Source organism: Hylobates moloch, unplaced genomic scaffold (genome assembly GCF_009828535.3).
Source record: "Hylobates moloch isolate HMO894 unplaced genomic scaffold, HMol_V3 SCAFFOLD_12, whole genome shotgun sequence".
NCBI classification, from domain to species: domain Eukaryota; kingdom Metazoa; phylum Chordata; class Mammalia; order Primates; family Hylobatidae; genus Hylobates; species Hylobates moloch.
The window spans coordinates 94996667-95024564 of record NW_026652287.1 but is presented as its reverse complement, the minus strand read 5'-3'; the positions used below and the strand labels follow the sequence as shown (position 1 = coordinate 95024564).

The 27898-nt window shown below is 40.4% G+C and overlaps 1 protein-coding gene and 1 pseudogene across 1 annotated transcript in view; one reads left to right on the top strand and one right to left on the bottom strand.

Annotated features, from left to right (window-relative positions):
* The window catches only part of FGD6 (FYVE, RhoGEF and PH domain containing 6), a 141293-nt gene extending 115084 nt beyond the window's left edge, over positions 1-26209 (top strand). The window contains exons 13-19 of the mRNA XM_032171614.2: positions 8219-8321; positions 9785-9931; positions 10823-10925; positions 13160-13287; positions 17225-17353; positions 18473-18621; positions 21526-26209. Coding sequence (XP_032027505.1) covers positions 8219-8321; positions 9785-9931; positions 10823-10925; positions 13160-13287; positions 17225-17353; positions 18473-18621; positions 21526-21562 — 796 coding nt within the window. The 3' untranslated portion in view covers positions 21563-26209. The remainder of the gene's footprint in view (positions 1-8218; positions 8322-9784; positions 9932-10822; positions 10926-13159; positions 13288-17224; positions 17354-18472; positions 18622-21525) is intronic.
* LOC116479351 (peroxiredoxin-6-like) lies at positions 1243-6023 on the bottom strand (annotated as a pseudogene).
* Positions 26210-27898: the final 1689 nt, after the last annotated feature.

Below are 27898 nucleotides of genomic sequence, written 5' to 3'. Positions count from 1 at the left end.
TGGGGGTACCTGAAGCATCCACCAGATACCAATATTTAGAGAGTGCAGATAAACTCTCAATCACTTAGCATTGTGACTTTTTTCTTTCTTCTCTTTTCCTTTGTGTTTTTTGTTTTTGTTTTTGTTTTTTTGAGACAGGGTCACGCTCTGTCGCCCAGGCTGGAGTGCAGTGGCACGATCTTGGCTGACTGCAGCCCCTGCCTCCCGGCTTCAAATGATTCTTGTGCCTCAGCCTCCCAAGTAGCTGGGACTACAGGCATGCACCACCACGCCTAGCCAAGTTTTGTGTTTTTAGTAGAGACAGGGTTTCACCATGTTGCCCAGGCTGGTCTTGAACTCCTGACCTCAAGTGATCCACCCGCCTCAGCCTCCCAAAGTGCTGGGATTACAGGCGTAAGTCACCACGTCTGGCCATCTTTTTTAATTTTAAAATAGAGATGAGCTTTCACCATGTTGGCCAGGCTGGTCTTGAACTCCTGACCTCAGGTGATCCACCCACCTCGGCCTCCCAAAGTGCTAGAGACAGGATTGCATTCAGCCCTTTTTTCATTTTTGAGGGATAGAGGAGTTTGAACAAAAGTTCAAAGAACAAGGCCGGGTGTGGTGGCTTATGCCTGTAATCCCAGCACTTTGGGAGGCCAAGGCGGGTGGATCACGAAATCAGATCGAGACCATCCTGGCCAATGTGGGGAAACCCCGTCTCTACTACAAATACAAAAATTAGCCGGGTGTGGTGGCGCATATCTGTAATCCCAGCTACTCAGGAGACTGAGGCAGGAGAATCGCTTGAACGTGGGAAGCGGAGGTTGCAGTGAGCCAAGATCACACCACTGCACTCCAACCTGGCAACAGAGTGAGGTTCCATCTCAAAAAAAAAAGAAAGTTCAAAGAACATTAAGACCCTGTATATCATGTTCCCAGTGAGTGCTTGAGCTTGGTTCTTAAAATCAAGAAGTTACTTTCAAAATTCCAAGGTGGAAATGGCTATAGAAAAGTCAAGTTTTAATTGCACTTCCATTTCCCAAGTAAAAATGAGCCTTGGTGAAAAACAGTAATCTATTTTATTAAGATTAAATAATTCAGGAAATTATAGTAAATGTTTCTTTCCTTGGTTGTTAGGTAAATAGCTGGATGTTCATGATTTCCAGATCAGTACCAGACAGGTGTAATGAACAGCTCTGATCAAGATTTATATTTCTGTAACTTTTTTTTTTTCTTTTTTGTGACAGAGTCTCGCTCTGTCGCCCAGGAGTGCAGTGACGTGATCTTGGCTCACTGCAACCTCCACCTCCTGGGTTTGAGCAATTCCTCTGCCCTAGCCTTCCGAGTCAGTGGGACTACAGGCGTGCGCCACCATGCCCGGCTAATTTTTTTGTGTGTATTTTTAGTAGAGACGGGGTTTCACCATGTTGGCCAGGCTGGTCTTGAACTCATGACCTCAAGTGATTCGCTCGCCTTGGCCTCCCAAAGTGCTGGGATTACAGCCGTGAGCCACCATGCCCAGCAACATAACTGTTTCCATTCTTCTTATCAATCAGGGTGGCAACCCTCTCTTCCGATGTCAGCTGGAGAGAGATAACTACCCCGTGAATTTCATCCAAGTTCCTGCCAGTAGTAGCTGGGTAGACAGCTTCAGTTTCTTGTCAGGAGCAAAAATAAACACCACAAGCTCTCACAACCTTTCCCTTTTCTTCCATCTCGGGAGGATCCAGCATGCCCAACAAGACGGCAAGGTCCTGATCCTTACCATCATTGTTGGGAAAGGGGCATTTTTCTGTTGGCTCATCACTATTGTAAGCATTGATATCCTTGCTCCAGGCAAGATGGTCCTTAGCACTGTCTGTTGCAAGGGCAATCAACTTCACATTGCTCTTGGTGAATTCTGGTGCCAGCTTTGCAGCTCTGCCAAGCTCCATGGTTCACACTGATGTAGAGTCCCAAGGGTGGGAAAAAAGAATGCCACAGGAGTCTCCTAGAAAGTCGTGGGAACAGATACAGCCAACAGTGCGATTAGCCTCAAAGTTGGGAGCCTTGTCCCCAAGAAGCAGCCCTCTGTGGATGGCAGCAGTAATGACATGGGTGGGCGAGACAGTGTAGCCACGGCAGCAAGCAGCCAGCTGGTCTGGGCAATCCTGTTTGTCTTTTTGTTAGTAGTCTGGGCCTCAGTGATAAGCAGTGACAACTGAGAGCAATCACTGCTGAGTCAAACTAACTTTAGTGATGAGAGAAAGTCATTGTTTGGAGACTGGCATATGGAGAACTATTAGGGAAGGAGATTGTCTACTATCAACCATTAACAAATGTTTACTGGGCATCACTTACCCTGTCCAGGAGCTGGGGGTGTGCAATCCCTACCCTTAAGGATAAGCTTTTATTCTAAAGTGGGAGATACACAATAATCAGGTTTATTTATATATATGCACATATAAATAATTTGGAGTATTCAGTGTTATAAAGAAGAATAAAGTAGGCTGAGCAGATAGAAAGTGATGAGGTCAAGAACTTTTATGGGGTGGTGGGGCGGAGGGATCAGAAAAGTTATCTCTGAGGAGCATCAGAGACCAGAAGCAAATCCCAGATGGAAGGAACAGCAAGAACAAAAGACATACCAGGGAGGCAGGAAAGGGTGTAGTATGTTAAAGAAACAGCAAGAAGTCCAATATAGGTAGAGCCTAGTACTCCAGGGAGAGCCTAGTACTCCCCTAGTACCAGGGGAGATTAAATGTGAGTTACAGTTTGGGGGCAAGAGCTAGGGGCCACCCATAGTAAGGTCACTGGATTTTTAAGAGTTTTCAGCTAAGTGATAATATCTAATTTATGTTTGTGAAAGATCACACCGGCTTCTTTGTAGAAGACAGACCATCAGGAGACTACAGTAGAAGTTGGGCAGCCAGACAGTGAGTGCGCAGTAGATGATAGTGTGTCTTGGGTTAAAGTGATGGACAATGGTATGAATCAGAAAAAGCCCAATAGGATTACTAATGGGCTGAATGTGGGCTCTGCAGGGGAAATCATTGAACTGGAAAGTTCCTGATAAAGGAAAAATAAATTTCCAAGGGAGGATCAAGCTGGCACGAGGGAAAGAGAGCTAAGGCATATTGAATGTCATCGTATGCCATGCTCTCCTTCCAAATTCCTCCAACCAGTTAGGCAGGTACTGCATCCCATATTAAAGGGGGTAAGGAGGCCTCATCCCTATTCAGTCCCTCCATCCCCTCCCACCAACATACTGCATGCTCCATCAGCACGGATCTGTGTGTGACTCCATGCATGCCAGCCAACTCCACAGCCGTCTGCCTTCCACAGGTGTTACCTCCACCTGCGGCTCATCCCTTTGTTCAGTAAGGAATATAGAGCCTCTACCTTGGGCCAGGCATTGTGTTGGGCATCGGGACACAGTGGATTAAAAATTAAAAGGGTCAAGTCAGGTGCAGTGGTTCACGCCTATAATCCCAACACTTTGAGAGGCCAAGGCAGGCAGACCACTTGAGGTCAGGAGTTCAAGACCAGCCTGGCCAACATGGTGAAACCCCATTTAATATTTTATATTAAAAATATAAAAATTAGCTGGGCATAATGGCACACGCCTGTAATCCCAGCTACTCGGGAGGCTGAGGCAGGAGAATTGCTTGAACTTGGGAGGCAGAAGTTACGGTGAGCCGAGATCGCACCACTACACTCCAGCCTGGGCAACAGAGCAAGACTCCATCTCAAAAAAAAAAAAAAATTAAAAGGGCCCTTCCTTCACTGAGCTGACATTCCATGGAGGAGGACAGGCACTTAGCAAATATTAAGACAATTAAGTATTGTGGTGATTAAATGATGCACAGAAAAAGTACCGGGGCAGGAGGCTGTAAAGCAAAGGACCTTAAACTACAATGGGGGTGAGAGGGCAGCCTCTTTCCTACAAACCCTGCTGTTTATATTGACTTAGGAAAGATAAGTAGGAGTCAGAGGGGCAAAGAGGAAAAAGGAAGAGCCTCCTGGTCATTAGGAGCACTGTGTACAAAGGTCCTTAGGTGAGAAGGGGCATGACATATTCAGAGGATTGGAAGCCAGTGTGGCATGAGCTCAAGAATGAGGAGGAGAATGACCCAGGATAAGCCTGGAGGGACAGGTGACTTAGATGGTGCAGAACCATCTTGTAGGATTTGGTCTTTAGCCTAAGAGCCACAGGAAGCCACGGAAAGGCTTATACAAGGGAATGATGTGATCAGATTGGCATTTTTTAAAGAGTATCTGGCTGCTGCATGGAATATGGTTTGGGAGGTGGCCTAAAGGAGGGGACTGATTGGACACAGGGTATAAGAGGAGTTCGTCAGAGGAGACTCCAGCATATACTATGAATTGGGAGGTGGTGCCATGCACTGTGACAGGGAGCACTGGGAGAGGAGCAGCTTTAGGGGAGAAATTGGGAGTTGAGTTTCAGGTGTGCATATGGAATGTAAGGTGCCTATGCAACATCCAAATGCAGCCATCAAGGGGCAGTTTCTGTAAGGATCTGGATTTCAGAGGGAAGTTGGGGCCAGAGGCATATATTTGGGCACCATCAGCTTAGAGATGACCACAGCTGGCAGACTGAATGAGGGTACACAGAGAGTTCCCTGCCAAACTCCTGTAACTCTTTAAGTCCTAACTTTGTCATCACCTTTGCAAAGCCATCCTTGCTACTTACATAAGGTAATTTACTACTTCTATGTTATTTATCTACATTTGTCATATCATATGTTAATTGCATTTCACCTCAATTCAGTATGCATCCTTACAAGTGAGGTATATTTTGTGTGCCCAGTTCTTGGCTTAGGTCCTGGCTTAGTAGGCTCCCAGTGAATGTTACTCACAGTGTTACTCACAAATCAAAGTGATGTGGCCTTTGAACCTCAGAGAAGCATCCTGCAGTTAGTCCAAGTAGTAAATGGTGTGGCATGGTCTAACAACCCCAAATCCTTTCTATTGAAGGGTTTTTAAATTTTTTTTTTTTTCTTTTTTTGAGACAGAGTCTCACTTTGTTGCCCAGGCTGGAGTGCAGTGGCACGATCTTAGCTCACTGCAACCAACACCTCCCAGGTTCAGGTGATTCTCCTGCCTCAGCCTCCTGAGTAGCAATGACTACAGGTGCACACCACCATGCCTGGCTAATTTTTGTATTTTTAGTAGAGACGGGGTTTTGACATGTTGGCCAGGCTGGTCTTGAACTCCGTACCTCAGGTGATCCACCCTCCTCGGCCTCCCAAAGTGCTGGGATTACAGGCATGAGCCACCACGCCCAGCCATGTTTTTAACCCTTGGCAATTCATCCCACTCATTGGGAAAGTGGTACTTACTTGACACACATTTGCTTTCTTGTACTATACACATTCTATAAAGAAAATAATACTTGACTTAACAATTTTTCAGTTTGAGGAAGATGTTGATTCTTCTGCTAATCATGTTACAAAAGGAGACTAGAATATCTCCACTGGATGCTGCGGGCAAATGTGTGTGGTCTGTGAGAAATGTGTTATCAAGAGCTGGTAAACATTGTCTTGGCAGAACCCTACACAGGAGAGAGCCAGGAATGATTAAATGAAAGAACAGCATATGTGACATGATTTGCACAGTTGAATCACATTCCACATGCTCCCCAGGCTCCAGAAGAATCCAACAGCAATTCTCAAATTTACCATCTGCCTCTCTGCTTTCTGTTACTCTTTTGGTGAGGGGCCGGGGAGGGGGAGAGAGATGGTAATGTGTTATGAATGTTTGCTTGGAACCCTGAGCATGTATTCTCATCATGTAGTTCTGCAGAGAACATGAGCAGAGGCTAGCAATGACCTGGTGGTGAGAGGTCCAGTCCTTAACTACACTTGGGTTTAATACCAGCTCATCACTTAGTCTGTTGTCTATAAAGCAAATTATCAAACATTACTAATTCTCAGTTTCCTTACCTGTAAATGGTGAAGGTGGGTGATGATGTTGTAGTTGGGGGCAGGGGGTGTAAGATCCAATGTATATTCCATGGGGAAGCTCTGAGGGTGAGACATGGTGACATTTGCTAAGCATTTAGCAGAGTTGGCTGACGTAGTAACTGTTAAATGGCATCTCGTTTTGGCAGTAATGCTAGAATAGTAACGGTAAATAAGGCAGGGTTTTGTTTGGTTTAGAGAGAAAGAGGTTATTTCTTTTTTGTTGTTCTTCATATATAATGAAAATTTGAGAAATTAATTTGATTTAAAATTTTATTTGTAAAGTGGATTTCTACCTTTTTTAATCCACATAAATGAACATTCTAAATGGCACTCAAGCCATGGATTAGGGAGGCACTTTCTGAGAATGATGATTGTAGGGAAGGTGAGTGGTTTCTATTCTTGACCTGCCCTGGGTTCTCTAAAATACAGCAACATATGTCTATATGTACCATTATTTTTTTTTTGGAGACGGAGTCTAGCTCTGTTGCCCAGGCTGGAGTGCAGTGACACGATCTTGGCTCACTGCAAGCTCCGCCTCCCGGGTTCACACCATTCTCCTGCCTCAGCCTCTCCGAGTAGCTGGGACTACAGGTGCCCGCCACCACGCCTGGCTAATTTTTTGTATTTTTAGTAGAGACGGGCTTTCACCATGGTCTTGATCTCCTGACCTCGTGATCCGCCCGCCTCGGCCTCCCAAAAGTGCTGGGATTACAAGCGTGAGCCACCACGCCCGGCCTATATGTGTACCATTATTAATGTTGGAATTTTTTATTTTAGAAACACCCTTTAAGAGTTCAAATATACTTAAAGTTAGGGCAAATAATGCCAGAAACTGCATATTCAGGCACCCAAACTAAAAATAATCATCAAGATTTTGCCACTGATTTTCCTATTTCATAATTTTCTATTTTAAAACAAATTGCAGATATCAGGTCATTTTACTTCTGCTTTTTTTTTCTTTTTTTTTTGGAGACAGTGTCTTGCTCTGTCACCCAGGCTGGAGTGCAGTGGCACGATCTCGGCTCACTACAACTTCCACCTCCTTGGTTCAAGCAATTCTCCTGCTTCAGCCTCCTGAGTAGCTGGGATTACAGGCATGTACCACCATGCCCGGCTAATTTTTGTATTTTTAGTAAAGACAGGGTTTCACTATGTTGGCCACGCTGATCTCGAACTCCTGAACTCAAATGATCCACCCACCTTAGCCTCCCAAAGCGTTGGGATTATAGGCGTGAGCCACCACACCCGGCTCATTTTACTTCTGTATACCTCAAAATGCCTCTCTAAATTAAGCTACAGACTTTTTTTTTTTTTTTTAACACAGTCACAATCCCATTCTGATGAATTTTGTTTTATTATGATGGAGTTTTAATTATTTATTAAAGTCTTTCTTTCTCTCGTTCCCTCTCCCTCTTTTCTGTTCTTTCTCTACTGTGTATGTATAGATTTATATATTTATTTTATTTATAATACCTAACATGTGCCTCTCAATTTTAAATATACAAAACAAAATTTAAACAGTGGTTTCATAAGTATGCTGATACCAGTAATGATTTGGAGTTAACATGGTTTTGGGAAAGAGGCATGGTTGGAAAAACAGAGAAAAAAAAATACCCTTGTCTGACCAAGCTTGCCCCTATTTGGCCCATTCCCATCTAGCGCTGAATTAAAGATATCTCCTGATGAGCTGGGTAGGGACAGAGAACTTGGTGGGTGAAATAGGTAGAGAAGCCCTAACAAAAACTGCAGCCTTTACCGTGTGAACCGCGTTGTCAACATCTGCTTTCTAATACAAAAAAAATATGTTCCCTTCACCCCAGTGCCCTTCGTAGAAATTTTTAGTAACCCTTAGTAATCTAAAGATATTTGGTATTCTATGCTATAAATTGGAATTTGAAACTTGACTTATTGGAATCTTTTTAAATTCTAGGATGATGTCTTAAGAAACTCCTTGGCTATATAAATAATCATAATTATTAATTGTACAATTATCCTTTAAACCAAACCAAAAATATTTTCATTAGGAGAGTTCAAAGGCTATTTAATATAAAGCAGAACTTTTGGAAAGAAAAAATAAGCGTTGCTAAAATGCCATCATGGGTTCTCTGTTGTCTGTTCTGATGATCTGTTCACTAAACCTCAGAGTTGCTGCTTTTTTGACTAGTATTGTTGGAGGGTGGTGGGATCTGTTGCCATGGGAGAAAGAAAAAAAGAAAAAGGAAAAGAACAAAAGCTGACATCTGGTTGATGAAAACTTTTGCCCCCAACAGTTCTGCCACAGAAAGGGATGAATGGCTAGAAGCGATTTCCAGGGCAATAGAAGAGTATGCCAAGAAAAGAATCACCTTCTGTCCTAGTAGGAGTCTTGATGAGGTATCATCTTCTCCTTTTTTTTTTTTTTTTTCCAGTGCATTTCAAAGTTTTTACCTTAAACATTTCACAGGGGTTTAGGAAAGCAACATGTATTTCAGAAAATGATTGGACTGGACATGATAGAGTTACTCTACAGATTAATGTCTCATTTCAGCGCTGAAAGTTTATCCTCCTTTTAATGTCTCACTGCAAGTATGTGATAGCATAAAGCATATTCATGTATTTTCCCAGCTATAAAACTTCATTGTAGGAAATTTAGAAAATATGAAATAGTTTAAGGCAGAAACTAATCAGCTGCCATCCCACTACCACAGGCATCTTTTTAAGTTAATTTTGCATTAGAAAATTTTTAGATTGTAGCTAAACTTAGTATTCTGAGCACATGAAAAATATAATAGCCCATATTTCTTTTCTTTTCTTTTTTTTTTTTTTTTTTTTTGAGACGGAATTTCGCTCTTGTTGCCCAGGCTGGAGTGCAATGGTGCGATCTCAGCTCACTGCAACCTCTGCCTCCTGGGTTCAAGTGGTTCTCCTGCCTCAGCCTCCCTAGCAGCTGGGATTACAGGCATGTGCCACCACGCCCAGCTAATTTTGTATTTTTAGTACAGATGGAGTTTCACCATGTTGGCCAGGCTGGTCTCAAACTCCTGACCTCAGGTTTTCCACCTGCCTCGGCCTTCCAAAGTGCTGAGATTACAGGCGTGAGCCACTGTGCCTGGCCAATAGCCCATTTTTTTTTTGTTGTTGTTGTTGTTGTTGTTGTTGAGACGGGGTCTTGCTCTGTCGCCAGGCTGGAGTGCAGTGGTGCGATCTTGGCTCACTGCAACCTCTGCCTCCTGGATTCAAGCAGTTCTCCTGCCTCAGCCTCCCGCGTAGCTGGGACTACAGGCACGTGCCACCACGCCCAGCTAATTTTTGTATTTTTAGTAGAGACGGGTTTTCACCATGTTGGCCAGGATGGTCTTGATCTCTTGACCTTGTGATCTGCCCGCCTTGGCCTCTCAAAGTGCTGGGATTACAGGCGTGAGCCACCATGCCCAGCCAATAGCCCATAGTTTATCCTCATCTTTTTTGCTTGTTTGTTTTTTGAGACGGAGTCCCACTCTGTTGCCCAGGCTGGAGTGCAGTGGCGCAATCTCGGCTCATTGTAACCTCCGCCTCCCAGGTTCAAGTAATTCTCTTGCCTCAGCCTTCTGAGTAGCTGGGATCACAGGCACCCGCCACCACACCTGGCTAATTTTTGTATTTTTAGTAGAGACAGGGTTTCACTATGTTGGCCAGGCTGGTCACAAACTCTGTACCTCATGTGATCCGCCCGACTCAGCCTCCCAAAATGCTGGGATTACAAGCATGAGCTGCCGCGCCTGGCCCTCATCCCCATCTTGGTAGTGTGAGATGCCACTGCCGAATAAAAAGGCAGGCAGTGTGCATGGAGATAATCAGAAGTTGTTCTTCTTCCACAGGCAGACTCAGAAAATAAAGAGGAAGTTAGTCCTCTTGGATCGAAGGCTCCTATCTGGATTCCTGATACCAGAGCCACAATGTGTATGATCTGCACAAGCGAATTTACTCTCACTTGGAGACGACACCACTGCCGGGCCTGTGGAAAGGTTGGCAATGATAACACCCATCTCCATTGTGGTCTTTACTGTCTCCAGGCTGTACATAGTGAGGAAGCGTATTTCCCCTCATAAACCATTATAGTTCAAGAATAACAATAATTATTATTATGTTAACAGTAGAAAACATAAATGGTGTTTTCTCTAAATATTTAGGGGCGGGAGCAATCTTCTTAGTGAACTTCCACCCTCCTACTTCAGAGTTACATTAGAACATCAGTAGTAAATAACTGATTCAAAAACAAAATCGAACAAATCCACAATTAAACAGGCCCTCACATTTACAGCTATTATTTAAACTGCATCTCTCTAGGACTAAGTATCTATAGTATTCAGTAGGGGGAATGTTCAGTGTTGAAGTTATCCCTAGTGATGCTTCTAAGCCTTCATGATCTCATTAGTAAAATGGGTGTAGAAACAATGACATCAGAGAGTTACTCTAAAGATTAAATAAGGTTGTATTTAGAGAGCATTTAGTATGGAGCCCAAAAACTTGGTAGAGGTGCAGAGATGTGGTCGTTGCTGCAGCAGTGATGATTACGATGATGACAATGATGGTGATCAGTATACCTCACAGGCCTTTTTGCATGCCAGCTACTGTTCTAAGCATTTTGCATATATTAACTCCTTTACTTTATTATTTTATGTAGTCAGCCCCCTGTAAGTAATCATCTGTGGCCCCTTCATCTTTCAAGTGTGGTACTATGCATTAGTTCACTATATGCCTGAACTCCATAGAGTTATTATTGAGACGAAGTGAGCCTCAGTGACTCTGAAACTGTTTTGAAAAGTGGATAGCACTGTAAATTGTAACATACTTTATGGTTTAGAAACACAAGTTATTCTAATGAAATTAATGAAATAATTCCAATGTGTTTTCAGATTGTATGCCAAGCTTGTTCATCTAATAAGTATGGCTTAGATTACCTGAAAAATCAACCAGCAAGAGTATGTGAACACTGTTTCCAAGAACTGCAGAAATTAGGTAATATATAAGTAAAGATTTAACCAAAAATTCCTTTATTCCCCAGATGCTTTCAAACAACCTTCTGACAGAAACACCTTCGGTACATTAGCAATATGATTGTTGATACTTATCTCCAAATTTGTAGTAAGCTTTCTTAATTCATATTTTGTTGTAATTCTGGGAGAGGTTGGGCTGAAATTTGGTTTCAGTCTGTGTAAAAGGTTTTGCTAAGAAAACTGTAGAAATGTAATTACAGTGTAAAACACGTAAAACAGTAAAAGGGAACTTTAACTTTCAAGTAATTTTGAAGTCATAGTTTCACACGATAGCGTGCTCATTACAAATCATTTTATCTATATGTAAAGTAATTCTCTTTACTTAGGTGGCACTTCATTAGCTTAATTCTAGTCAGTTAATCTGATTTAGTGAGATCTTAATGTACATCTGAATGTGCAGCTTTTTGACCAAACACAAAAATGATACTTCCTATTTCCCTGCTCATTGTTTGCAGGTATCCTCCAGTAAAATGAATGCAGCTTAGCAGGACTGCTCAGGTCTATGTTTTGGGAGGAGATTTTTTTTTTTTTTTTTTTTTGAGACGGAGTCTCGCTCTTTCACCCAGGCTGGAGTGCAGTGGCGCGATCTCGGCTCACTGCAGGCTCCGCCCCCCCGGGGTTCACACCATTCTCCTGCCTCAGCCTCCTGCGTAGCTGGGACTACAGGCGCCCGCCACCTCGCCCGGCTAATTTTTTGTATTTTTAGTAGAGATGGGGTTTCACCGTGTTAGCCAGGATGGCAGGAGGAGATTTTTAGTTAAATTCCTGAAACCTGTAGGATCTAAATTTTATTTATATGTATTTTTTGAGATGGGGTCTTGCACTGTTGCCCAGGCTGGAGTACAGTGATGCAATCTGCAACCTCTGCCTCTCGGGTTCAAGCGATTCTCCTACCTCAGCCTCCCGAGTAGCTGGGATTATAGGCACGCGTGACCACGCCCAGTTAATTTTTGTATTTTAGTAGAGATGGGGGTCTCACCATGTTGGCCAAGCTGGTCTCGAACTCCTGACCTCAAATGATCCACCTGCCTCAGCATCCCAAAGTGCTGGGATTACAGGCATAAGCCACTGTGCCTGGCCAGGATCTAAATTTTTAAAAGTCTGTTCTTCATTTCCCTGAAGGATAGCTTTTCATTAGCAAGGAGGAATTTCTAAGTGGATGACTTGATATTTCAGAGTCCACATATTTCTAGATGAATAATTTATTATTGTCTGTATACATTTTCCAAGAAGACCCATCCATCTCTTCCTTTATGTTCCTCTCTTTAGTCTGGGTGTATGGTATAAGCTGCAAACATTCGAAATTCGTCTTTGAATTCTCCTTCCTCATCACCTATACCCATTTGGTCAATAACTCTTGTCAATTTTATCATCAAAAATCTTTGTCTTGATTTCTCCATCCCAGCCCTAATAAGGCCTTTGTTATCTCTCATCTAGACAACTATAATAATTTCCTAACAATTTTTCTTGCTGTTAGTCCTTTCTCCTTAGTACTGCCAGATATAATCTATTTTTCCAAATTTCATCTGCTCATGTCACTCCCCAGCCTAAAACATATAAACAACAGTCCAGTTTCCTTCAAACCAGCCCCTTTTTTAATCTGGCCTCATTATTTTCCAGATAGATGATTTAATTTCATACCACTCTGCCTTCGCTCACGCTGACCTCTTAGTGCACAGTGTTTCTCCTGCTTGTTTTAACCTGGCAAATTCCTACTTATTCCTTCATGGCCAACTTTTATCTTATTATCTTCTCAGCTTTCCCTGAACCCTCTGCAATCAGAATTCATTACTTCTTCATCCGTGTCCGATAGCCCCCTTTTAAACTGCTTTGTTCATTGTAGCTGGTCTAATATCTAGACACTTAACAATACCAGGGTTCTTTGGGGTTTACATCAGTAGGGAAGGTTTTTTGGATTTTTTTTTAAGTTGGTAGTATAGTCACATGTTTCATAATTCTAAAGGCACACAAGAGTAATCCTTTCACATAAAGTTCAAGAAGTATAAAACCATAGATAGTAGAAAGTCTTCCTTCCACTCAACTCCCAGCCATCCATTGTCCTTTTCCAGAAGTTATCAATGTTGTTTCTTAGTGTCCTTCCATGGATATTTTATGCAACAGTGTTTATGGATTTGAATGAAATTGAATTGCAAAATGCTGAGCATTGCCTACATAAGTGTGCCTGATTTGTTCTAGATCATCAGCACTCCCCTAGGATTGGATCTCCTGGAAATCACAAATCTCCTTCAAGTGCCTTATCATCAGTCTTACATAGTATTCCATCAGGGAGGAAACAGAAAAAAATCCCAGCTGCTCTCAAAGAAGTAAGTGTTTCCATTAAACTTGCAATGTGATAGAGGCTGAATTATTCATATGCATATAATACACCATTTTTCTTTCATATAGGAAGATGTCATTTCCCACAACTATTAAGTCATGAATTTTAATACTGATGATGGATGTGGCTGCCTCACAATCTTGCTTGGTCTCCTGTCTGACCTAAGTCATGTAGAAAATGGCTATTGAAAGGTTTAGAGAACATTTAATAGCAGTGATAGAAAGTAAAGATAAGTTGGACACACATTAATTTTTTAAAATGACTTTGAGCAAGATCCTTGCCAGAGGGAAGAAGTCCACAGAATATTTTGGGCATTTTGTTAGCATTTACTGATCTGCACGTTTATTTGTAGGCATTGGTTGGTTATGCACAGCTGATATCACTGATAGTAGGTTGTCTTTCCTTTAAACTTCCTTTAAAAGAAAACTTTAAATAGTGATAATAGCCTATATGCTTAGACCTGCTAATGGTATATTCCACAGACATTGCTGATATCCTATCCCAGCTCCTCAGATTTAGAACAAACAGCACTGCCATTTTGGCTACTCCATTGTGATCAGTTTATTAATGAGGTCCACCTGTGCTAGTTTTGTGGCCAGCACAGTAGTTTTTAATTTGGTTCGCTTGCTTTTTTACTGAGGAGGTGTTCTAGCATACATAGTGGAAGGAAAGAACTCTAAAAATTTGATCCAGATCATATTTCTTATGTAAAGTTACGAGTATATTCCCAGTTGAAACACAATGTTTTAGAGGTCCATGGAAATTATAGCACGTATCCATACTTTGTTTCTTGTTATGTCTGAATAAAATTTCATTGTTTGTGTATACCACAGTTTATCCACCCATCTCTTGTTGAATATTGGGTTGTTTCCACCTTTTGGCTATAACGAATTATGCTGATAGAAATATTCATGTGCAAATTTCTGTGTGGACATATGTTTTCATTTATCTTGGGTATATACCCAGAAGTAGAATTGCTTGCTCATATGGTAATTCTATGTTTAACTTTTTGAGGAACTGGGAAGTTGTGTTCTTATTCTAGTAATGTTTAAAATATTTTTAGAAATTCCTCTTTTTAGAATTACATTTAGAGCCTCAATACTCTCAGTAATGGCAGACTACAGCTTTTGAGTTGGATTTTTTTTTTTTTTAATTGCTTTTGGGGTACCTGTGGGTTTTGGTTACATGGATGAGTTGTGTATAATGGTAAAGTCTAAGATTTTAGTGCACCCATCACCTGAGCAGTATACAGTGTACCCAATATGTAGTTTTATAGTCCCTCACCCGCACAACCCTGATTTATTTTGTAAATAATCAAATCATTGGAAGAAATGTTTTGTGGATCAGTTAGGTGATTAAGTTGGTGAACACCAGTTTTATTTTTAAAAATATAGGTCTAGTCATGGCTATTCAAATACTATTATGGTTGATCTTCTTGTGTGGCTACTAAACTGATCCTAAATTGGTATGAAGGAGAAATGTAATATATTTTGAGCAACATTAATAACAACTTAGATAAGAACATAGTAGGATTCCAATGTAACTATATTTTAAGCAAAATCTCATTTGAATGTTAAACATTCTAGTTGGATTTTTTTCCTCTTTTTTTTCACTGAGATAGGAAACAATTCTAGTTTTTTAAAAAATTACTTGGTAGTCTTTATAAGGATGTATTTATATAAACCTACTGTTGCTTAACAAATATTTCTAGTTTAATGTTAGATCTTAAATTTCCCACTAAACAATATATATTTTCATGAAATTTATAAGAAATTAATATAATTAAAGATACACTTTTAAAATTCACAGAGCACATGTGTATTAGTTTTCCATTTCTGCATAATAAATTACCACAAACTTAGCAGCTTAAAACAACATACATTTATTATCTCCAGAGTCCAGGCATGGGTTAGCTGGGACTCTGCAGGGTTATAATCAAGGGCCGGGCGCAGTGGCTCACGCTTGTAATCCCAGCACTTTGGGAGGCCAAGGTGGGCGGATCACGAGGTGAGGAGATCGAGACCACGGTGAAACCCCATCTCTACTAAAAATACAAAAAAATTAGCCGGGCGTGGTGGCGGGCACCTGTAGTCCCAGCTACTCGGAGAGGCTGAGGCAGGAGAATGGCATGAACCCGGGAGGCGGAGCTTGCAGTGAGCCGAGATTGCGCCACTGCACTCCAGCCTGCCTGGGTGACAGAGTGAGACTCCGTCTCAAAAAAAAAAAAAAAAAATTTTTTTTGGCAAGTACTGAGTTCTCATCTAGAGGCTCATCTGGGGAAGGGTCTGCTTCCAAACTCATTCACGTTGTTGACAGAATTCATTTCCTTGTACTTGCAAGACTGGGGGCCGTGGCTTCTTACTAGCTTTTGGCTGGAGGTCCTCAGCTCCTTGCCATGTGGGCCTCTCAACATTGCTACTCAGTTGTTCAAAGCCAGCAAGGAAGAAAGTTTCTAGAGTGTCTCCTAACAAGACAGGGCCATATATAAGGTAGCTTGATCATGGGAGTGACATCCTATCACCCTCACCAAATTCTTAGAAGCAGGTCATAGGTCCTGTCCACACTCAAGGGGAGGAGAATGTACAACACTGTGACTCTCTACGGCAAGGGTCATGGGAAGCCACCGTAAGCGTATGCCTGCCATACCATTACTAAGGTAGATCCTAAACATTTTTTTATACATCTACTCCTCCTACATTTTTAAAAGCACAACTTTGAATGACCATTAGTAGAATCAATAGGCCAGGCATGATGGCTCACACCTGTAATCCCAGCACTTTGGGAGGCCAAGGCAGGCAAATCAACACCAACCTGGCCAACATGGCGAAACCCTGTCTCTACTAAAAATATAAAACTTAGCTGGACATGGTGGTGCATGCCTGTAATCCCAGCTACTCAGGAGGCTGGGGCACGAGAAGCGCTTGGACCCAGGAAGCGGAGGTTGCAGTGAGCTGAGATTGTGCCACTGCACTCCAGCCTGGGTGACGGAGTGAGACTGTCTTTAAAAAAAAAAAAAAAAAAGGCTAGTTGTGGTGGCTCATGCCTGTAATCCCAGGACTTTGGGAGGCCAAGGCGGGTGGATCACGAGGTCAGGAGATCAAGACCATCCTGGCTAACACGGTGAAACCCCGTCTCTACTAAAAAAAAAAATACAAAAAAAAATAGCCAGGCATGGTGGCAGGCGCCTGTAGTCCCAGCTGCTCGGGAGGCTGAGGCAGGAGAATGGCATGAACCCAGAAGATCGGGCCACTGCACTCCAGCCTGGGTGACAGAGCAAGACTCAGTCTCAAAAAAAAAAAAAAAATCAATCAATAAAAGCTTACTGTCTTTTTGCATAGAGATGAAAACATTTTCAACTTTTTATGAAGTAAAAATTAGCCTCTTTTCTTTCTGACTATAATTTGGGAAGCAAAGATTGATTCTTAAAATGAGCTTCCTTAATAGTAGAATTTTGTTTATTATTCTGTTTGTATGGTTTTTAGAAGTCCAAAAAGTTTTTTAGGAACAGAATTAAAGGTTCAAATAATTTTCCCTGATGCCCCAAAATAAGAGCAATAAAAAACAAATCCCCAAGTCCCCAAATCCAGCTTTTAGAAAAGCATTTTAGTCTTCTGGAACTATTTTTCTTCACTTGCCAACCCAGAAAACACAGATGAACCCAAAAAGAAACATACGCAAACACGTGCAGGCACAGTTAAACCAAGTAAAATTCTGTAATTGCCTCTAACATGGTTGTTTGTTTTCTTTTTTATGCTCATGTTAATAGCAGAGTTCAATTTGTATAGTAGCACTTTGAAAATATATTTCATTCTGAAACATTCTGTCATTACAGTTATTGCTGTCAGCACCTATTGGCTGCAAATAATTTTGCTGTTATAATTTGTCTGAAAACCATTAAACTTTGTATGGGGTTTCTTATCTAGGTATCAGCAAACACAGAGGATTCTTCTATGAGTGGCTATTTGTACAGATCAAAGGGCAATAAAAAACCCTGGAAACACTTTTGGTTTGTCATAAAAAATAAAGTACTATATACATATGCTGCAAGTGAGGTAAGATCTGAAATCTAAAGATGAGTAATTTGGGGTTTTGTAATGCCAACTGCAAGTAATTACAATATTTTAAAAATCCATTTGTTTTACATATGATTTTTTGCTTTGCTTTTGGATGGGAGAGGTGTTGTTGCTGTTATTTTTAATGTGAACAGTGTTCTTGCTTTGTACCTGGAGAGCTGTTTCTCAGATGTGTTAGGAATTTTCCATATTATTAAAATGCAATTTTTGTGTGTGTTGTGTGACTACTAATTACTTTACTAAAGGCAGAGCTGCCCCCAGGTGCATTGGCTCACACTTGTAATCCCAGCACTTTGGGAGGCTGAGTCGGGGGGTGGATCACCTGAGGTCAGGAGTTCGAGACTAGCCTGGCCAACATGGTGAAACCCTGTCTCTACTAAAAATACAAATATTAGTGGAGTGCCTGTAATCCCAGACACTTGGAAGGGTGAAGCAGGAGAATTACTTGAACCTGGGAGGCAGAAGTTGCAGTGAGCCAAGATCACGCCATTGCACTCCAGCCTGGGCAACAGAGACTCTGTCTCAAAAAAAAAAAAGGCAGAGCTGTGTTTCTTTCTGCCAAGCTCTCTTGAGTGATACTCCCTTTGCTGTCATCCTTAGATTGCATTGATCTGACAGCAGCATAGATAAGATAGGCTTTTTTGGATTAGAAACAATCCTAGCAGTTTAATTCTGTCCTTTCCTCCTACCTGATCACCCTGTGTTCCATCATCCTATGAAAACACTGCTCTAGGGTCCACACTTCTCCTTAGTGGGATCCAGGTAAATAGCTTACCTTTCTGAGCTGTTTTCTGCATCCATAAAATGAAAGTAATATAATGACGTGCCTTCCTTGGTTTAGTGAGGATGTTGTGAAATTCACTAGATGTGAACATGCCAAAAATTGCATGCCACAGTGCCTGGCATATAGGGTACCTAGGGAGGGGGTGGCTTAATGAATACTACTGAATAAATGATAAGTGAGTAAGTTGTTAGAATTATCATTACCTTATATGTGAATAATTGAAATTAAATTAGAGCTATGTAGATCAAGAGTTTTCAAATCTGAATTTTGTCTCAATCTAAAAACTTTTCTCCATTTGTATGTTTTTAAATTAGGACGTGGCCGCTTTGGAGAGTCAGCCTTTATTAGGATTCACTGTTATTCAAGTTAAAGATGAGAATTCGGAGTCTAAAGTATTTCAGTTACTGCACAAAAACATGTTATTTTATGTATTCAAAGCAGAGGATGCTCATTCGGCTCAGAAGTAAGTAATCTGGCCATATTTTTCTTTTATTCATGAGATTTCAGTTTTTTAATGGTTGCTTGTAAAATGACCTACTTTAAGACATGGGGACAACTCAAAATTTAAATCAGAGATTCTAATTAGAAAGATTGAACATATTATTCAAACTCTTCAGAATTGTTTTAAAGACAAGGCAGGGGTATCTGGAATATTTTCAGGAGGCAGAGGGGAAAAGAAAATAGGTAGTCCTATACAAAGTATTTTATCTACACATGATCTCAGAGGAAGCAGCGTGATGCTGCTCTGCTGAAAGGAAGGAAAGCTAAGGCATTTGACCTCTCCTTCTATGAGGGTAAGAATCTTCCCTTGAAACATTCCAGGACTTTGGCAATCCAGCGATTCATTTGTGCCATGGAACAGCAGGAGTTTAAACAGCTGCTCGCTGCTAACTTCTTTGGGGAAAAGGTCAAACACATTAAGAGACTCCCATGCTGTTCCCAGTGACTGAGTAGAAGGAAATGGCTATCAGTTTAGATGGCAAAGGCTGAAACAGTCTCTTCAGAATTCCAGCAAGAATCTTTACTTAGATGTTATCAGTTTGCTTAACACAGAGATGTATATCTACCTCTGTGAAATTAGGTCTCTATAACAAAATAGTTCATCATCTCTCTTTCATTTGATTTTTACTTTGGCTTCACAAAAGAATACATTTTTGTTTTCAGGAAGAGGTGTTCATGTGTTCTCCACAAGCTTAAAAGTGCATGAAAATAAAAAAAGAATGCTTTGAGTAAGCAAAGCTTTTAGTTTCTTAAGACAGTTAAGATTAATGTACCAGAATTGCACACATCCCTGAATACCAGCCAGGCACAATGTTGCACACACTCTGTAAGACTCTTTTTTCAGTCTATTTTAGGATATCCAACAGTATATAGCTATTCTTCCAAATATTTTCCTTTGGCTACTGGAGAATATTTTTAAATTATGTCACTTAACCATCTTTTCTATAAAAATTATTTAGACAAAATAGTAATTGCCCTAAGATTCTGTCAGATATTAGCTTTCTTACAATTTTCATCTGTATTCATCAGACTGAAAAAAAGTACTGCTTTTCAATATATGTCATCTTTTGCTTATATCATTGAGTTGACAAGATAGAAATGCCACCAAGACAGAATTACATGTAGTTGGGTAAAGGAAATCAGCTTACTTGTAATTTAGAATCGACCCAGGCTAAATTATAAGTTTCTCTTTATTAATATCATATGGATTGCTTTTTGAAGTACATGACAGAATATTAAAATGTATTAATTTTAGTGGAAAAAAAGCCTTGCTATGGCAGTATAAGTCATATGCTATTTATGTTCAGTGTTAAATTTTTGAAAATTCCTTAAAATTTGAACTGAATCTGTTATAGGTTGCTTTTACAAAATAATTAAACTGAGTGATTTCAAGTGTTCATAGTTCTCTGGACTCTCTTCTGTACATATATATATATATATATATATTTTTTTTTTTTTTTTTAATAGAGACAGTCTCGCAATGTTGCACAGGCTGGTCTGAAACTCTTGGACTCAAGCAGTCCACCTATCTCAGCCTCTCAAAAGTGCTGGAACTACAGGTGTGAGCCACCATGCCCAGCCTACATAAAATAATACTGTAAGAAATGTTTCCATAAGAAAGAAGAAAAAGTTCAGAAGCAATTACATTAGTAGGGAGGAAAAAGACTACTCTCAAGTATCTTCTGAATAATTGCAGCTGTGTATATTGTCAGATAAAACTTTGAGACTAAAGAATTTTGGAAAGACATCTGTGAAACTTTGAGAAGCTTTTTTTTTTTTTTTTTGAGACAGAGTCTCGCTCTGTTGCCCAGGCTGGAGTTCAGTGGCGCAATCTCAGCTCACTGCAACCTCTGCCTCCTGGGTTCAAGCAATTCTCCTGCCTCAGCCTCCCAAGTAGCTGGGATTACAGGTGCACACCACCACGCCCAGCTAATTTTTGTATTTTAGTAGAGACAGGGTTTCACCATATTGGCCAGACTGGTCTTGAACTTCTGACCTCAGGTGATCTGCCCAACTTAGCCTCCCAAAGTACTGGGATTACAGGCATGAGCCACGGCGCCAAGCCAAGAAGCTCTTATATAGCATGCAAACTTTTGATCAACACTAGATGCCAGATTCCTTTTAACTGCAAATATTGAAACAGGTCTGTACTAGGGGATATACAAGGAAACTCTGATTGCTAGAGTTAAGGTAGCAGGAGACAGGGAGCTAGTGTTCCTAAAAGCACTGAGTCCAAATTCCAGATAAAAAAGAAGTTGTAATAAAGCCTTCACTGACATATCAACTTCCAAAATAAATTAATTGGTAGCATCAAGATTTCATAGAACTTTTATACATGAAATGGTCCCTTCCTTATGCCTATCAGAAATGAGAGGCACACTTTCCAGGCTAAATTTTGGAACAAATTACCAAATAAAGGGTAGTTCCATGTATGCAGAAGGCCAATTTTCTGCAAGAAAAGATCTTACTGGCTGGGCACGGTGGCTCACGCCTGTAATCCCAACACTTTGGGAGGCCGAGGCAGGCGGATCACCTGAGGTCAGGAGTTCAAGACCAGCCTGACCAACATGGAAAAACCCCGTCTCTACTAAAAATACAAAATTAGCCAGGCGTGGTGGCACATGCCTGTAATTCCAGCTACTTGGGAGGAATCGCTTAAACCCAGGAAGCAGAGGTTGTGGTGAGCCAAGATAGCACTATTGCACCCCAGCCTGAGCAACGAGAGCAAAACTCTGTCTCAAAATATATATATATCTTACCTATGTTGTTATGGTAATGAGGACCACAGGCCCAGCTGTCATCTCTATGGTGTTCACATGTCGGATGATTAGGTTTTACAAATCTAACCGATTTCTCTTATCAATAGGTGGATAGAAGCATTTCAGGAAGGCACAGTATTGTAGCAGTATTGGTTTTATCTCTTCTGTGATTCCAAAGAGGTGGAATTTCATCAGAATGGAATAAATGCAATTCGAAAATTGTATAAAAATGAACACTGCCAAGATAAAGCCAACCAGACCCTTCATCAAAGAAACTGTTTTGTTGGGTATAAGCAATTTTTAAAAGGTGTTTGTTTTTTCATTTATGTTATTTATTAAAAGTTTGATGTTTACTTAATGGTCAGAATTATTTCTGAGACACACTGAATTCTAAAGTAAAGTACCATTTCTTTAGAGACCAGAAAAACTATCTTAATACTGTATACTGTCTTAACTATTCGTGACATAGTCCACACTGTTTTCTTACCTTACACTGTAACATTCTTACTGGTGGAAAGTCTTTGTAAGGAAAAAATACATAGCAAGGAGCAAATTTCCACAAAGTGCTTGGTTTAGGAATTGTGATTATTATAAAACTGCTGATGAAAAAAATGCATGTCTTTGAATCAATAAACTTGGGTGAATTTTTGTATCTTTTAGTGGAAAAACATGGGCAGCTTCTACCTCAGTAACTGTGAACTGAAATTTCAGTAAATTATCTAAAGTATTTCTGTTGTTAGGTACCTCTTTGGCAGGAGTTAATATTACATCATCAAAGAATTATAGCAAAGAGATAGAATCTGAATTTTTTAAAACTGTGAGTAGGAATGAAGATGTTTTTATTTGCAGAAGAATACCACAAATAACCAACTCTTTGGGCTTTTAAGTCCAATCTTTTAAAAATTCTACCACATCAAAACAAACATAAATGTATCATTTTTTAAAATAGCAAAATATAGCAAGCATTATGTTACATAATATTCCCTGCTATTATAAGAGTTCTGAGCCCAAGTCAATGATGGTATTTGTATCTATAAGTAATGTTACATTTCCAAAAATATTGTGCATTACAAATGGAACTGGAATTACTATATCAGAAAAGCACAATTATAAGCCAGTAATAACTGAAATTCTATAGTATTCATTTTCAAAAGGTCTTTTTCTACCACTTTGTGATATCCTCCCTCCTAATTAAAAAAACAAATCCTTTCTCTACAAGCAGCTATCAGCACACCTCCCTAGGAAAGATTTAGATTCATAATTCTGGTGCACTTACTGTTTAACATATGAACTACCTGGTACATAAAATTGTTGATTAGCAGAAGAAAATAAAATAACACTGTGATAAAAGCCATCCCTGATGTTCACAATATACAATTTATTAACTAAGTTTAAACTAAATTATCTTAATGGCCATGAGCGGTGGCTGACACCTATAATCTCAGCATTTTGGGAGGCCGAGGCTGTTGGATCACCTGAGGTCAGGAGATCAAGACCAGCCTGGCCAATATGGTGAAACCCCATCTCTACTAAAAATACAAAAATTAGCCGGTCGTGGTGGCGCATGGCTGTAGTCCTAGCTATTCAGCAGGCTGAGGCAGGAGAATCGCTTGAACCCAGGAGGCAGAGGTTGCAGTGAGCCGAGATAGTGCCACTGCACTCCAGCCTAGACGACAGAGCGAGACTCCGTCTCAAAAAAAAAAAAAAAATTAAACAGCAAGGTTATCCATAGAATATTTCTTTAAAGCGTATAAGAATTTTCCTTTCTGCCTCTAAATAAAGGATTTCCTAATTCAGTGTGATCCTTAACAGCAACCATGAGGATTACTGAGTGCCTTTCTGGGGCCTTTTGAATGCTGTTTGGTGCAGCACCAGAGTCCCTACTAGATCTAAAGTTGGCTGCTATAGTTTTTTGTGGCTCTTTTTTGCTATGGAGTCATTTGAACCTCATACACAATCCTAACATGCCATCCCCTTTCTGTCATAGCAGGTACACTAAAATTTCTTCGTAGCTCAATTTTATATAATCAAGATCACATAAATAAGGCTTCCATGTTAGAATTGTTGCAGTTTCTAGTGTATTCTTTTTGGAGGCTAAAGTTATACCTCATAAACTGTTTCTTTCTGCGTCTGGCATTTAGCAAGACAAGTTATTTGGGTTTTCTTTCCCTCCTCTTGAGCTCTCAGCCTTCTGACTACAAGGTTTGGCTTAAGCCTTAGAATCTAAAAAATATCAGCCAGGCTATTCTATCTATCTTCTAAGACCTGGCTGAATCATGAACCAGTTCTAAATCTAAAGAGAGTGAGACAGGGAAGAAAGTTGGCACAAACTTACAGTAATTTTAATTACATGTAAAATGCATGTGACTATTAGCTATTGGCTTAGCCCCATGGAGGGTTTAGAAAAATGTGTAGTCTTTGTGGAAGCTATCCAATTATCCTTCTCCCAAAAAGATGTTTTAAATGTGGAATAGTATTACATTCCCCTGTCCCTTTATGAGTCCTTCATAACTTACTAAAGCTGACCAATTGTTATTTATGTAACCTGGCTCATTCATTGTCAACTAAGAACCTAATTATATGCAATTTATTGTTAAAAAACTATAAAAATATATTTTGCTAGTATTTTAGAGGAAAAATGATATTGGGCACAGTCTATAAATGGGGAGAAAAGTTAAGTGGTATCTGGATTCCAAGGATACTATATTTATTATACAGATATGTGTGCCTGTGCTTCCATCAAACCCTTTTTCAGGTATCTCCTTTTAATTCATAAGGAGGAAAGAGTAGGGCATTTATAAAGCTAAGCTAAAAATGATGCTAAGCATAACGTAGATGAGACGCCAGGCTGAACCAGGGGAAGGCTGGCATTGTTAGTGTCCCCAACTAGCAGTCCACCTTTATCTGTGGTAGCTATAAATGTATAGGACCCATCAGAGTCCTAAGAAAATGAGAGTAATTATCTCTGGCATCATCCACATTTCCGAACCTCTTTCCAATCTCTTTTCCCTTTTTCTGTAATGTACCCAGCATCCCCCTATTGTATTTTGGTTGCTCAAGATGCTTGATTCTTTGAGTGTGTAGTAGCATTTCTTAAAATGAGATCATCAGACCAACCCTTGATTCACATAAAAGCTGTAATGACACAACAAAGAGAAGGTGACAGTTTTAAAGTATAATTGTCAGCCAAATGTGTCTTTTATATTTGGTTCGTAGAATATATCTAGATGTGGGGAAAGTCTCCTATTTGGTAATTTAGTTAAAACGTAAATGTTGTATCACAGCATATGTTGGTATGTTTTGGAGTGTGCTTCCATTGTGCTCAGCTTTTGAAAAGTTTGAGATCCATTTTAGTCAAATGTAGTCAATGGAATTTCCAGAGATACATATTCTGTTTTTCTTAGTGTACCACACACTCCTTGAAGGCAGTACTTAATATATCACTGTCTTCCATAATACTGCCCTAAGTCTTTTTAGTTTTTAAGAGACCGGGTCTCACTATGTTTCCCACGCTGAACTCAAATGCCTGGGCTCAAGCAATCCTCCCACCTCAGCCTCTGGAGTAGCTGGGACTACAGGGGCATGTACCACCAGGCCTGGCTTCCTGGGTCTTTAAAGAGAAAATATTTGTTCAATTGAAAACAGGATTCTTGTCATCTACAACTCCAACACAGCCTGAAAATATCCACGTTATAACCTGGACTTTAGACCTACTCTCTCCACTATCCTGCAAAGCTACATTTGTAACTACCTATTGGCTATCTATATGAGTCCTCAAGCATCTCAGACTTTACATGAATAAAACTCAACTTTCTTCCCATTCAAATCTGTTTATTTTCTTCTGTAAGAGAAAGATACCACTTGAGACTCCAGAATCTGCCTCTAACTCTCAACAACACTCTGCAATTACTCTTGTATCCTTTCCATCCTCATTGCCCTACTGTTATTACATAAGCCCTGGTTCAAGTCCTTGTTACTTGTTCCAATGAATAGTGACTTCTAATTCCAATGCCGTTGTGTGATCCCATTTTAAACACGGCCAGAGCAGTCTTGCAACAACATAGCTTTAATCTAGTTTTATCCCCACTTTTACAAGCTTCAGTGGCTTTCCCAGTGACTTGGCATGGAACACTTCCCCAGTTGCCATACACTCCAGCTAACTCTGACCCAACCTTTCTTTGTTCACAGTTTCCTTTTTTTTCCTCATTCACCCATCCGCATCTCTGTTTATCCAAGACTTCTCTGTGATAGCTGACCCTTAGTCTTTCTCTCCCCTATTCCTCCAGACTAGATCCTGTCTCCTTCCTGCAGCCCCCACACAGCCTTCAGTTCACAATCTTTTGTATGATACTTAGCACCTTCTATCCCTAAGGACAACTTATTCATTTGAGATTTCTGGCAGGGTGCCTTGCATGCAGTGAACACTCAGAATTTGCTGAATTAAATTCCTTCCTATGGATCCCTTCTGATTTTTTTTGAAGTGCCTCTAATACACATATCATTCTAGGGCTTATGCCACTTGTAATGTCATTTTCTAAAGGAAAATCTTATCTATGATATTTTCCCTTATAAGAGATAATTGTTTTGAGTAGGGTTTTTTAAAAGATAAAGGGTAGTAGGAAATTTTTTTAAAGCCTAAATATCAAATTCCTTTTCCTTTAGGGTTGGGGGAAGGAATGAAGGGGGAGCAACTTGCTCTTTCATATGAGTTGGTCATAGCATGTAAGAACCAGTCTTGAAATATCGTTTTTTTTTAAATGGCTTATAATGTATTTCTAGAAATACTTTGTACTTAAAATGATAACAGTTTGTATCTTTTTGTCCATATAAAGATACTTTATAAATAAATTAGCATTGTAAATAATGTTAATATGTATTATATTTATACAAAATAAATTTACTATTAATATATTTTGTTGGTGTGATTTTTTTCCCCCTCAAGACAGAGTCTTGCTCTGTCGCCCAGGCTGGAGTGCAGTGGCGCAATCTCGGCTCATTGCAACCTTCACTTCCTGGGTTCAAGCAATTCTCCTGCCTCAGCCTCCTGAGGAGCTGGGATTACAGGTGTGCACCACCATGCCCAGCTAATTTTTTGTATTTTTAGTAGAGACGGGATTTCACCATGTTGGCCAGGCTGGTCTCAAACTCCTGACCTCAGGTGATCCACCTGCCTCAACCTCCCCAAGTGCTAGGATTACAGGCGTGAGCTGCTGAGCCCGGCCAGCATCATACATTTAAAGATGAACTTCGGCTAGGGTCACACATTTAAAGATGAACTTCGGCTGGGCGCGGTGGCTCATGCCTGTAATCCCAGCACTTTTGGGAGGCCAAGGCGAGCGGATCACTTGAGGTGAGGAGTTCGAGACCAGCATGGCCAACATGGTGAAACCCTGTCTCTACTAAAAATACAAAAAGCTTAGCCAGACATTGTGGTGTGCGCCTGTAATCCCAGCTACTCTGGAGGCTGAGGCATGAGAACCTCTTGAACCCAGGTGGCGGAGGTTGCAGTGAGCTGAGATCATGCCACTGCACTCCAGCCTGGGCAACAGAGTGAGACTCCGTCTCAAAAATAAATAAAGATGAACTTCATTTACCTCTTTTCCTGAAGCACAATTAATGGAAACGCTTCTTCACCTACAAATGATGTTCCTAAAATGGCTTCTACTTCCAAGTTTTAACAAGTCAACTTATTGTGACTTAAGTGAATTAACTGGGTGATAAGGGGTAACCACAAGCATCACTACAGGCATACATATTCTCCACCAAGAATAGTGAAGAGGTCTCAGATTGCCTGTATCCATTAGGCCTATAGTGCAGTCGTGCACTGCATAACAATATTTCAGTCAAGGACAGACCACATACACAATAATGGTTGCATAAGATTATAATCCCCTATTTTTACTGCACTTTTTTTCGTTTTTTAAAAGGACTGACTGTACTTTTTCTATGTTTATATATATTTAGATACACAAATACCTACCATTATGTTACAACTGCCTACAGTATTCAGTAACATGCTGTACAGGTTTGTCCTAGGTTTGTGACTTAAGAGCAACAGACTACAACATACAGCCTAGGTGTGTCTAGGCTAGACCATCTAGGTTGGTATAAGTATGCTCTATAATGAGCGTAAAATGATGAAATTGTCTAAGGACTGATTTCTCAGAACATATCCTTAATGTGACTATACTTTCATAATTTTCACCTTTGGGACCAGCTTATGGTATTGACAGGGGGTGTCCCTTAAAACCAAACCAAATACACAACAAATAATGCCAAAAGGTAGAGGTTGAAAAAAAAAAAAAGTCTCACCCTCGCCCAGGCTGGAATGCAATGGTGCCAACACTGGACCAGACTCCTGGGCTCAAGCAATCCTCCCACCTCAGCCTCCTCAGTAACTAGGAATACAGGCCTGCACCACCATGCCTTTTTTTTTTCTTTTTTTTTAAGAGATGGAGTCTCACCATGTTGCCCAGGCTG